The sequence below is a fragment of the Acanthochromis polyacanthus genome, chromosome 18 (assembly GCF_021347895.1).
Source record: "Acanthochromis polyacanthus isolate Apoly-LR-REF ecotype Palm Island chromosome 18, KAUST_Apoly_ChrSc, whole genome shotgun sequence".
Classification (NCBI taxonomy): Eukaryota; Metazoa; Chordata; class Actinopteri; family Pomacentridae; genus Acanthochromis; species Acanthochromis polyacanthus.
Window position 1 is genome coordinate 34,592,507 of NC_067130.1, and position 13,421 is coordinate 34,605,927.

Below are 13,421 nucleotides of genomic sequence, written 5' to 3' on the forward strand. Positions count from 1 at the left end.
TGAATCTCATCATGTGAATCTCATCATGTGAATCTTGTCATGTGAATCTTATCATGTGAATCTCATGTGAATCTCATCATTTGAATCTTATCAAGTGAATCTCATGTTAATCTCATGTGAATCTTATCATGTGAATCTTATCATGTGAATCTCATGTGAATCTCATAATGTGAATCTCATGTGAATCTTATCATGTGAATCTTATCATGGGAATCTCGTGAATCTTATCATGTGAATCTTATCATGGGAATCTCATGTGAATATCATCATGTGAATCTCATGTGAATCTTATGTGAACCTTGTCATGGGAATGTCATGTGACTCTCATATTAATCTTATCATGTAAATCTTATCATGTGAATCTCATCATGTGAATCTTAGCATGTGAATCCTATCATGTGAATCTTATGTGAATATTATCATGTGAATCTTAGCATGTGAATCTCCTCATGTGAATCTCATGTGAATCTTATCATGTGAATCTTATCATGTGAATCTCATGTGAATCTCATCATGTGAATCTCATGTTAATCTCATGTGAATCTTATCATGTGAATCTCATCATGTGAATCTCATCATGTGAATCTCATGTGAATCCTATCATGTGAATCTTATCATGTTAATCTCATGTGAATCTTATCATGTGAATCTCATCATGTGAATCTCATGTGAATCTTATCATGTAAATCTCCTCATGTGAATCTCCTCATGTGAATCCCGTGTCGTCTGGGGAATCTTTCCGTGTCAATCTAACCATGTTAATCTCGTCATGTGAATCCCGTGTCGTCTGGTGAATCTCTTTGGGTTGAATCTTCAGTCGGATCAGAACTTTGATTATTTTTCCGTCTGGCTGCAGCTGGAGGATCGACTGCGACACAGAATCAATCTGCAGCTCTTTTAATAAATGAACAGGAAATAAATCACTGATCAATAATAAAAATAACGGATTTATTCTGATTCTAAACCAAACCGTTTGATCAGAGGATTCACTGCTTTCATCTTAAACTAAGAAAACGACACGATTATTATTTTTTCTGACATTTTATGGAATAAAAACATGAATTCTTTGTTAAGAAAACATAAATGTTGGGTTTTGGTGCATTAATCAGATTTTCTGAACGTTCAGGAGAAAAATAAGAGCAGAAACCAACGTCCAGGTTTGACTTTATGCTTCATAAATAAACTATCAGTTATTAGTGAACAGAATAATAATAATAATAATAATAATAATAATAACATGAAAAACAGCTTCTCAGATCATTTGCTGAACAGAAACTGAAAAACTGGGTCAACAAAAGATGCGTTTAAAGTAAAAATAAGAGCACAGTGTGTTCAGGTGATGCAGAGAAAAGCAGCAAAATGTTCATTTAGTTTTTACTGATGCATTCAAATAATAATAATAATAATAATAATAATATGAAGCTGATCATTGATTTTATATTTTCTGTTTTCTGACACTTTATGGAATAAAAACTATAAATTCCTTTAAATAAAAAGATAAATGTTGGTTCATTGATCAGGTTTTCTGAAGTGAAACTGAAGAATCTTCTGGAGAAAAATGCAAATGGAAACCAACATGAAGCTTTGATTTTATGCTTCATAAACGATCAGTTATCAATGAAAATAATAAAAACATCTTCTCAGATTAACAACAGAACAAAAAGAGAAAAACTGGATCAGAAAAATACGTTTAAAGTAAAAAACATCATTAAAGTGATGCAGAAAAATCTCCTGTGAGGCTGAAATACGTTTGTTTAATTATTACACATGCAATAATAATAATATTAATAATAGTAATAATAATAACATAAAGCAGCTCTGTATTATGTGGGTGAAGCTGATCGCTCATGTCTCATTTATCAGCTCTGGGTTTTAAATCCCTCCTCAGCTTTCTGTTAATAAAATCACCGCTTTAAGAATAAAAAAAACCCAGGAATAATTCTGAATATTTTCTAGAATTAAAACTCTGCATTTATTGTTGATTAAAAACAGAAATATATGAATTTATATCAATCAGGTTTTGTGAACGTTCAGGAGAAAAATAAGAGCGGAAACCAACGTTCAGCTTTGACTTTATGCTTCATAAATAAATAATCAGTTATTTTAATTATTAACAACAATAATAATAAAAACACGTTCTCAGATCATAAACTGAACAAAAAGAGAAAAACTGGATCCTAAAAATACGTTTAAAGTGAAAATATCATTAAAGTGATGCAGAAAAACAAATGTGTAAACGTTCATTGAGTTCTTACTGCTGTATTTAAAAGTAATAATCATCATTTTTATTTTTTGGTCTGAGCTGAAGCTGATCGTTGTCTCTGATTTATGAGCTTTAACTTTTACGTCTGTTTCTCTTTTTAAATTCTCCTCAGCTTTCTGTCGACTCCGTGTGAAGTTTTCTCAGTTTTCTGATCATTTATGGAATAAAAATGTGAGTTATTGATGAAAATAAAGAAGGTTTGTTATTAATGTGAATCAAACATGAAATCATTTCATCACTGAAGCTTTAAGATGGAAATTCATCCATAAAAACAGAAAAACTTCTCAGAACAAAAACGTCCTCAAACGTTTCGTCTGAAATGATTTAATTAAAACGAATTCATTAAAAGGAAAATGATGTTTTCACCGTTTAGGGGCTGATTTTTACTTTGTTTACTGACGGATTCGTTCATAAATGAGCTTTGCTTTTTAATTCTCTCTTCAGGTTTCTGCTGCCGGTCGATGAATCCACCATCAGAATTAAATCGGTTTAAAAATGAAGATTTTTGTCGCTTTTATTCGTCTGAACTGAGATTTTCTGAACAAATGAAGCAGATTTTAATCTTCAGGTTTCCATCAGAGGATTTTAGATCCAGAAACAGAAAACCTGAAACCGCTGGAGAGTCTGACAGAAAAAGAGTCGAAGCCGCTGGAAATTAAATCATTTCACTTGAAATAATCGATTAGAAATCAAAGCGTTTGATCAGAATCTGGTTTAAATGTCCAGTTAGAAGCTTCTCAAAACACTTTCTGACAAATTAAACCAACATAAAACACAAAACCAGCATTTATTTCCTGGATTCCTGAAGCCTCCGGACCCATTCTGAGTTTAAATCTTTCATGATTTAAAGCATTAAAATAAATTATTTCTGCTCTTTGCTTCCTGTTTTCTGTCTCTCCTGCTGAATAAACGTCATTATTTCTGGGTTCTATCAGAGTTTCTTCCTGTTAGAGTTTTTCTCTTAATCTGAACTGGAATTTATTCTATTTAATTTGTTCTATTTCAGTCAATAAAACTGAACTGAAATGATTTCTGCTCCTTCAGAGGAAACAAAAGCACAGAAATCCTTTTTATTCATCTTCATCTGCTCCGCTTTGATGCAGTTTAAAGGTTTCATTCTTTAATGAGCAGAAATCTAAAATCTGATGGTTTTAATTGAATGAAGGTTGTTTGAAAGCTGCAGATATTAAATTTAATAAATTATACTGATGCAGACTCACAGGAACATTTAGTGTTTTTTTTTCTTTTGCTCTTATTATTTTCACAGAAACAGAAGAAAAGAAAAGGTTGAAGCTCAGCTCTGAGTCTGAAGCAGGAATCCAGAAATCATCTCGGATTTATTTCCGTTTCAACGTTTTTTCCTCTGAATCTTTTTTAAACGTTTCGTCCTCAGATTCCCACGAAACGAACCAGACGAAACTCCGAGAAAAAAAAGAGAAAATCCACCAAATCTGACGGAAAACTCCGGAAGATTCTCCGTTTAGAAGAAGTTTAGAGCCAAAAAAAATCACCTCAGATGTTGGAAAAGTCGAGTTCATCTCCAGAAAAAAACAGAACCAGAGTCAGAAGGTGTGAATAAAAGAAGGTTCTGGTCGAAGCAGCTTCGTGGAAACAAGAAGGAAACAGTTTTATTAAATAAAAGTGCATTACAGGAACCTGCGGGCTACAAGTGCGCAGGCGCAACTCACAACTTAAACATAAATAAAAAGGTGTGCGCGTGTGTGTGCGTGGTGCGTTCAGGGTCCGGGTCCAGATAAACTGAGTGGATCTGTACAAAACTGTTTGTTGTTTTTTACACATAAATTATTCACAGCAGATAATTTCTATCGGAACAAACTCACGGTTCTATTTACAGTCAGCAGTCCGGTGCTCCGGTAACGGGCCGGGCCGGGCCAGGGTCCGTTAGGAGCTGTCCGTCTCCGAGTGCAGCAGCAGCGCTCCCGGTTTGTGTTTCTTCAGCAGCTGCGTGATCTTCTCGTCGTCAGAGTTCGGGTCCAGAGGTTTGTTGTAGTCGTCGTCCTCGTCCTCCGCGTCCGAACCTTTGAGCCGCTCCGTCTCCGAGTCCTGCTTCTTCTTGGCCGAGGCCATCTCCGCCGCGTGCTTCTTCCTCCACTTGGTCCTCCGGTTCTGGAACCAAACCTGCCGGAACCACACAAACACGGACTCTTTTATGCACGGAACCAAAACTACTTTTACGCCGTTTTTACGCACAGAAAAGTCTCATTTGTCGGATCTACTCTCAGATGAACGTCGCTTTGGATGAAAGACTGAAAAATGAAGCTGAGGAACTGAAGCGGAACCTCACACTGTTTTCAGGCTCAGAACAGCGGAGTGTTTAACTCACAGAATCCTCAGAAACCTACAATTACAAACACGAACTGAACTAAACTTGCTGTCAATAACTAAATAAATGAATAAATACATAAATAAATAATAATAATAATAATAACAATAATACTACTACTAATAATAATAACAATAATAATAATTTGATTAGAATCAAACGTAAATCTGATTTTAAACACATTTCACTGGAAGTTCCATTAAATGAAACGAAATCTTCACTTCCCAAAAATAAATTGGTTTTATTAATTGATTTATATGAAAGCAAACCGCAGAAACAACACATTTAATTATTCACCGTCAAATTAATAAAGAAAATGTAAATTTCAATTTACAAACAGGTTTTTGTTTTTTATCCGATCTTTCCTTTTAGCTGCTTTAATGTTTTATTCTCATTTAAATGAATAAACTTCCGTTCTGTGAACCTGAAACAAAACCTGAAATAATAATAATAATAATGTTAAAAAGGCCTTCATGGTGTTAAATGAATTATTTTATTTGAACTCATTCAGAATGAACGTTTAGAGTTTTAGGAAGATTTTATTCTTTGAGCTGTCTTCTTTTTTAAAGTTATTTCCAACGGGATCAGAAAAGATTCTGGAAAGAAAAACGGAAAATGCCCGAAATTATCTTTAATATTATTAATTATTATTATTGATTATTAATTATTGATTAGCAGAGTTTGACTCGTTTTTGATGAAAAATCAGTTTTAAATCGAATTATAATGAATCAACTGGTTTTCCTCCACACACACACACACACACACACACACACACACACACACACACACACACACACACACACACACACACACACACACACACACACTCAGGTCGGTTCTTGAAACTTCCTGATGAGCCCAGAGTGGGTTTTTTCGTGTATTATTGTATATTTTTGTGCAGTATTGTGTAGTATTATTTGGAGCATTTACTGTCGTACTGTGTGTGTTTTAGTGCCTTGAAGTGTCTCTCTGTCATGTCCAGGCTGGAGAAGTGTTTTACTGCGTTAATGTGCATTTTCTGTCAACATTATTGAGGATTACTGTGCAGTATTTAGTGCAGTACCCGGTGCAGTACCCGGTGCAGTACCCGGTGCAGTACCCGGTGCAGTACCCGGTGCAGTACCCGGTGCAGTACCCGTACCTTGACCTGGCTCTCCGTCATGCCCAGGCTGTAGGCCAGTCTCGCCCTCTCGGGTCCCGCCAGATATTTGGTTTGTTCGAAAGTTTTTTCCAGCGCAAAGATCTGCTGTCCGGAGAACGTGGGTCTGGTGTGCTTCCTCTTCCCGTCCTTATCCAGCAGAACCGAGCCCTGGTCTGGGAGAAACACAAACAATCAGAACCGAGCCCCGGACTGGAAGAAACACAAGCAAACATCAGCTGAGCTCCACCGGTTCCGGTTCCGGGTCTTCCACTTACGGGGCGAGCAGGCGAACCGGGCGTCCCTCCAGTGCGGACTCTGCATCACTCCGGGCCAGAAGATCGGCGTCCGGCCCGGCAGCTCCGCCAGCGGCTTCGGGTACCGGGCCACCGCCGCCACCGCCGCGGCGCCCGGGCTGAAGTAGAGTCCGGGGGGCGGCGGCGGGCTGAGGCTGCTGAAGCGGGGCAGCCCGCTGAGGAGGCCCGCCGAGGAGGAGGCGGCGGCCGCGGCGGAGGACGCCGTGGGCCGGTTGAGGATGTCGTTAATCCCGTGCGGGGTGGCCGAGGAGCACTGCTGCGGGGAGCCGAGCCCCGAGGACAGCCCCGAGGAGCTCTTGATGCCCGGGGAGGAGCCCGCCATGCCGCCCGGGTTGGGCGACGTGGTGGCCGGGGACGTGGAGCAGTTGGGCCCGCCGGAGGGCAGCGGGTAGGCCGGGTACAGCGGCGTCTTCATCTCGGTCATGCTGGTCAGGGCGGCCAGCGGCGGCGGGCTGAGCAGGAAGCTCTGTCGGGACCCGTCCATCGGACCGCCGCTAGCTGCTCCTCTCTGCGGCCCTGCGGGAGGCTCACTGCGGCTCTCCGGACTCCATGGTCCGCTCACGGTCACCGGGAGGTTCGGTCCCGGGCGGCGCGGAGCTTCTGACGGCCGACCGGCGGAACCGGAGGTCCAAAGTTTGGAGCCGCCGTGGGGAGGGGGGACCGGGGCCGCTCCCGATTGGGTGACCCGCAGGTGACGTGGGCGGTCTGGCAGCAGCGGCGGCTCCTGATTGGCTGAGAGTCCGAGACGGAGGCTGCAGAGTTTGAGGTGAAGAAGATGAAGTTTGATGAAGAGGAGCAGCTTGAGGACAACAAAACAGACAGAAGAACAGCTTTAACCATCAACAGGAGGAAAAAACACTTTAGAATAAAAATAAAACGTTCCAACAGACAACAATGAAGAGTTGATTCTGTACAAATGTTCATTAAAATTAAAATGAGCTGCTGGAGGTCAGAGGTCAAACATGAACCTCATTAAATCAACATTTAAACTTTATTCATGACTTCTGCTTTAATGATGCAGCTGAATATTCTCATTAAAACTCATTTAACAAAATCTGAACATTCTTCAGTCAATAAATGATTAAAACATTTAAAGCAGTTTGTTGGTTTCATTAGAATTTAATTTATCTAAAAGATGAAATGATTTAAAGGTTCTTTAATGAACAATAATTCAGATCCTTCATTTATGACCGAAATAAATAAAATAAATTAAGACATTTCAACAGTTTTATAGATTTTTTACTATTAAATGAACCAGCAGGGGGCGCTCTATGTTAATCTGTCAGTTTAAGTCATTTAGTCTATCCCATAATAATAAAAATGTGCTTATTAATTGTTTTCTATTATTTAACGTTTGTTGGACAGTTTTAAATCAGAGCAATATTTCTACAAAAACTAAACACGAGGTTCAAATTAACTTAAATAAATTAAATTAAATTAAATTAAATTCACATCTACTCTTTAATAAACTGGATATTCTCCTGCGGCCTTTTTCAGGCCCGCCACCCTCATGTTGGACACCAGACCTGTTCCAGATGTTTTACTGCAGAATAATATTTTTATGTTTTTAGTTTTGATGAATCAGATCTCAGTGAATCTTCAGCTGCAGATTATTTCTGTAAAACCATGATTTAATCCAGTAGATTTATTGTTTCCTGATTATTCATTTAATTTTTTATCATTTCTGGATCCACTGGAAGAGAAAGCTGCAGTTTAAATGAAATAAATATGAAATAAAAAGCTGCAGTTTAAATTTGTTCTGACGTGAAAAAGGCCTGGAGAAGCAGATCCTTGTTTCTTCATAAAATCAACATTTAAACATGAGATTATTTGTGTGAAAACACGGATTAGACGGAGACGTTTTACCTAAGATCAAATAAAACTGATACATATACGGTTTGTTCCTCAGAATGAAGACTTAAATATGAAAGATTTAAATAAAAAGACTTAAATATAGAAGATTTAAATAAAAATATTTAAATATAGAAGATTTAAATAAAAAATATTTATAGAAGATTTAAATAAAAAATATTTAAATATAGAAGATTTAATAATAAAGACTTAAATATAGAAGATTTAATAATAAAGATTTAAATATAGAAGATTTAATAAAAAATATTTAAATATAGAAGATTTAATAATAAAGACTTAAATATAGAAGATTTAATAATAAATATTTAAATATAGAAGATTTAATAATAAAGACTTAAATATAGAAGATTTAATAATAAAGATTTAAATATAGAAGATTTAATAATAAAGATTTAAATATAGAAGATTTAATAATAAAGATTTAAATATAGAAGATTTAATAATAAAGATTTAAATATAGAAGCCTTAAAGGACTGAACTCTGGTTAACTGATGATCATCAGAGTTTTCTGCTGCAGATTAATAAACTCATTATTTCCTCAATAATCAGCTCAATGTTTGATTCATAAAATAGCAAAAAATAAAAAAACAAAGATGAAAAATATTAGAAGCAAAAGCAGAAAATAGTTTGATCTATAAAGCTGGAAACATGAAGAGTTTTTTTTTTTACCAGAATGAATGAATAAAACTGATTTTATTTATTATTTACAGCAGAATCCACGAAGAACTGAAATAAAGTGAATGTTTAATATTTAGATTTATGTTTGTTTCACTGATTTAACATGAAAACTAAAGTAAGAAGTTATTGTTCAGATTTAAATCCAACATTAAACCTTTGATACGGCTCTAAAATGAGAAGAGCTACTAATCTATAATCAATAATCCATCATTGATCCGTTATTTATTAGATAAAAACAGGAGAATAGTTTAGATTCATTCTCTGATCTGAAGATAGAAAACAGCTCACATTTAACTTCTGCTTCTAGATGGTTGTTTTATCCTGATAATTAAACTGATCAATAAATAAATAAACGATTAAACTGATCAATAAATAAATCATCTGCAGGCTGATGAACTTCATCTGATGTCAATCACAAGAAACCAGCAGCACAACATCCCATAATGTCCAAAAACATCCCATAATGTTCAGCATAAAGGAAGCAGTGAAGCTGCAGCGCCTCCATGTGGCCACAGAGAGAACCACAGCAGCAGCTCATGGTGCTGATCAGCCCCTCATAAATCATCAATATATTTATTTATAGGTCAATAAATCACCAGAAGCTTTAGAACACCACAACATCTCCGGTTCTTTATGGTCAGTTCTGCTTCTTAACGCCTGATTGTTCTCTGAAATTAAAGCAAAGAACAAATTAATGAAGTTAAAATAATACATTTAGAACCAAAGAGTCTCCTAAACTTTGACTCATCAGAGTTCCTCCTCTGGCAGATCCAACAGCTGAACTCATTCTGTCCTCAGTGGAAACCAGATGTTCTTCACGAAGTTCTTCCAGCTCTGCAGCAGAAGTTCCATAAATGTGTGGTTCTTGTAGGTTCTTTGCTTTCTCTCTTCTGTCCACTTCATCCAAACCAGCTCCATGGGTTTAAGTCTGGAGACTCCATGTTCTCAACCATCTGGTTCTTTGTTCCTCAGGTGGTTCTACAGAGCTTGGACTGATGTTCTGGGTCATTATCTTGATGGCCAACTAGAACATACCAGAGGGTTCTGCATGGAGCTGCAGAAAGCTGTGGTAGACGTTTAGGTTCAGGTTCCTCTCAGTCTGTAGAAGAACCGACCCTGGATCCATCAGAACAGCCCCAGAACATCACACTTCCTCCTCCATGTTGGACAGCTAATATCAGTTCAATTCAGTTTTATTTCTATAGCGCCAGCTACAGGTCAGATTGTCTGCAGATGCTTTCCAGAACCCATAAGAACCCCAGAACAGCTCTAAGGAGACAGTGGGAGAAAAACACCCTTTTAAGGGGAAGAAACCTCGAACAGAACCCGGTTCACTCACTAAAAGATGGAGCGACGGGAAAACAACTCTAAAAGGCACACAGCAGCACTACAAGAAGCAAACATTACACTAAAAATGCAAAAATTACACTAGAAGATGCACAAACAACACTAAAAGACACACAAACGATACTAAAAGATGCAAAAATTCAAGATTCAATCTTGAATTGAATCTGGAAAGATTCAAGATTTAAGAACTTGAATCTTGAACTAAAAGATCTGAAAATGACACTACAGTCACTTTGGTTAATAATCAAAGTTCTACATTCATATTATGAATATTTTCCATAAAAACAAGCAAACTGACCAGAAAAGCTGCAAAATCGATGGCAAGATTACTGCCATCATGATGGGATGTCAGCTAGCTTTATAGCTGATACTACAGAAGCTAATGCTGCTAATAAAGAATTTCTCACATCACCAGAGACAATTAGACTAAATTAGCAAAGAATTCCAGCTATCTAACTAGTGCTGCAGTAAGCTAATATTGCTAACTAACAAGTCCTAACATCACCCAGGATAATTAGACTAAACTAGCTAAGAATTCAGGCTATCTAACTAGTGCTACAGTAAGCTAATATTGCTAACAAGTTCTAATATCACTCGGAATAATTAGACTAAACTAGCAAATGATTCACATTAGCTAAGTAGTCAATGGTACATAGACCAAATTGTCACATCAGAGATAATTAGCCTATAAATTCAAGCCATTTAACTCGTGCTACAGGAAGCTAATATCGCTAACTAGCAAGTTCAAACATCACCTGGGATAATTTGCATAAATTATCAAAGAATTCAGGCTATCTAACTAGTGCTACAGTAAGCTAATACCGCTAACTAGCAAGGATAATTAGCCTAAACTAGCAGAGAATTCAGGCTATCTAACTAGTGCTACAGGAAGTTTATATTGCCAGATAACCATTTTATTTGTCACATCAACAGGAATGTTTAGCAAACATTTGCTAACACCAGCTAAGAACGCAAGCTAAACAGGTAGCTAGTGCCAGAGCCCGAGAGCTAGTAAGAGTTGCGACACTCCCATAGGGTGCCGTTGTACGCTTTCTTTCGGTCTACTTCCGGGTTGTGGAGGCTTGTTTAGTTCCAAGCACCGCTTCTACAGTGATAGCCACCGTTCATTTGCACTGCAGGTTGTTGAGTATATGTGGAGGTAAGTTGATGAAATGCCTTCCTCTTTTGAATTGTCAACTGCCTATATTTTATCAGAGGCTCTTTATGATGCACATGCTGAGCTTTATTTGTATTTGCGCAGCGTAATTATACGTTTTTTTTTATCTTGGTAGACGACCGAATTTCTGCTACTTTTTTTAGCTCGACTCTGCTGTTAGCTGTGAAGTTGACGGATTAATTGCTGATGAGTCGCTACCTCTTTTTAATTTTAACGTCTTTATATTATATCAGAAGCCCTTTGTGGTGCATACATTTATCTGTATTTGTGAATATTGGCAGATGAACGACTTTCAGGCATTGCCTTGTGCTTGTTAGCTGTTCTTTGAAAGCTACCTAGCTACATCGCTACCTCTTTTTAATTGTCAAGACTACGTCCTTTATATGAGACCCTTTATAATGCATAAACTTATACTTGTAAGTATTTAACAAATATATTTATTAATATCTATCCTATCTATCTATCCTCCAGTATCCTGAGAACCCTCACTGAAGACACGAAGACCCTCATTGTTTCTCCCATTGTCAATAAAACAAACTATTTCATTCATCAAAGCATAATGAGTTGTTATTCTTGAATATATATTTTGTGCATGTCTTAAAATGGTTATAGTGAGTCAACTCCTGCCTGGACACTATCTGCTGAATGGACTGTTGTTACTCTGCTTTTCAATAACTCCCAGACTACGGGTAAGTGAATCAGAGAAATATAGACATTGTCTGGAAATACAATAATCCAGCTGGGCAAAAATTAACATCTTCAATCATCTTACATTTCTGTGTAAAAGTCGATTTTCCATGCTAACACGAATGTGAAACATTTCCTCCAAAACCCCAAAAGTGTCTTTTATATGTCACCTTACGGCTCAAAATGTAAAACTGACATTTACATACATACTCCAATGAATTAATAATCAAACAAGTACTTGGAGGTGTGATTTTATTCCTTTTTTACAGTGAAATCGCCGCTCTCAGTCCCATAGAAGGAAATGACAGCGCTGGCTGTTTGGAACTATTCAGGCTTACATGAACCACGTGACCCCCCCGCTGCCAGAGCAGGAGTGTCGCAACTCTTACTGTCTCTAGGGCTCTGGGTAGTGCTACAGAAGCTAACCATTCAAATTAGCAGTTTGTCACATCAGGATATTTAGCAAACACTGGCTAAAAGTACAAGTTAAAAGACACGTCAGGGGAGGGATGGATGGATGAATGAATGGATAGATGGAACCTTTATTAATCCCACAGCGGGGAAGTTTACATTGTACAGCAGCAAATAGAACATTTGAATCAAAACAGAGTACTGCACACACTGCATGTATATAAATAAGAATATTTTCTTCAGAAGAAGAGAGAAAGCAGTATTTACAGCAAAATTTCTATGAAATTGCACAGCATCATTATTTACATTTCCTATTGCACAGTTCATAAATGTGTGAACAGAAACTACTGGGAGCTTGATTGTAAAGTGTGACTGCAGCAGAAAGGAAGGAGCTGCGGTATCTCTGCTTTAGACACCGCGGGTGAAGCAGTCTGTCACTGAAGGAGCTGCCCAGTGATCTTACTGTTTCCTGCAGGGGGGGGAGGTGTCCTCCATGATAGACAACAGCTTTGTCATCATCCTCCTGTCTCCCACCACCTCCACAGGATCAAGGGGGCAGCCCAGGATAGAACTGGCTTTCTTTACCAGTTTGTTTAGTCTCCTCCTGTCTGCAGCCGTGATGCTGCTGCTCCAGCAGACCACTCCATACATGATGGCTGATGCCACCACAGAATCATAAAAGGTCTTCAGAAGGACTCCCTGCACCCCGAAGGACCTCAGTTTTCTGAGCAGGTGGAGTCTGCTCTGACCTTTCTTGTAAAGTGCGCTGGTGTTAGTAGTCCAGTCCAGGTTCTTGTTCAGTGAACACCCAGGTACCTGTAGGAGTCCACAATCTCAATGTCCGTTCCGTGGATGTTCACTGGTGTAGGAGAAGTGTGTCTGTTCCTGCTAAAGTCCACCACCAGTTCCTTGGTTTTCACCGCATTGATCTGGAGGCTGTTCAGCAGGAACCAGTCCACAAAGTCCTGGTTAAGTTCTCTGTCCTCCTCCTCGTCTCCGTCTGTGATGAGGCCGACGATGGCAGAGTCGTCAGAGAACTTCTGAAGATGGCAGTTTGTGGTGTGATGGGAGAAGTCTGCAGTGTAGAGGATGAAAAGAAAGGGGGCAAGGACAGTCCCCTGTGGGGCCCCTGTACTGCAGACCATAGTGTCAGACACACAGTCTCCTGCCCTCAAACTGTGGCCGG

The 13,421-nt window shown here is 38.2% G+C and overlaps 1 protein-coding gene across 1 annotated transcript; it reads right to left on the minus strand.

Annotated features, from left to right (window-relative positions):
• Positions 1-3,865: 3,865 nt before the first annotated feature.
• nkx6.1 (NK6 homeobox 1) lies at positions 3,866-6,737 on the minus strand. The gene is made up of 3 exons (XM_051938829.1): positions 6,025-6,737; positions 5,750-5,922; positions 3,866-4,402 (listed from the first exon to the last, which is right to left on the minus strand). The coding sequence occupies exons 1-3, from the start codon at positions 6,545-6,547 to the stop codon at positions 4,166-4,168; spliced, it is 933 nt and encodes a 310-aa protein (XP_051794789.1). The 5' UTR covers positions 6,548-6,737; the 3' UTR covers positions 3,866-4,165.
• Positions 6,738-13,421: the final 6,684 nt, after the last annotated feature.

What these genes read in the sequence shown, in the direction of transcription:
- nkx6.1 (XM_051938829.1), bottom strand. Translation starts at nt 6,547, where the DNA reads ATGGACGGGTCCCGACAGAGCTTCCTGCTCAGCCCGCCGCCGCTGGCC. An exon ending in CCGGTTCGCCTGCTCGCCCC is followed by an intron (nt 5,923 to 6,024) that starts GTAAGTGGAAGA and finishes TGTTTCTCCCAG; the next exon opens with ACCAGGGCTCGGTTCTGCTG. An exon ending in TGACGGAGAGCCAGGTCAAG is followed by an intron (nt 4,403 to 5,749) that starts GTACGGGTACTG and finishes TGGTTCCGGCAG; the next exon opens with GTTTGGTTCCAGAACCGGAG.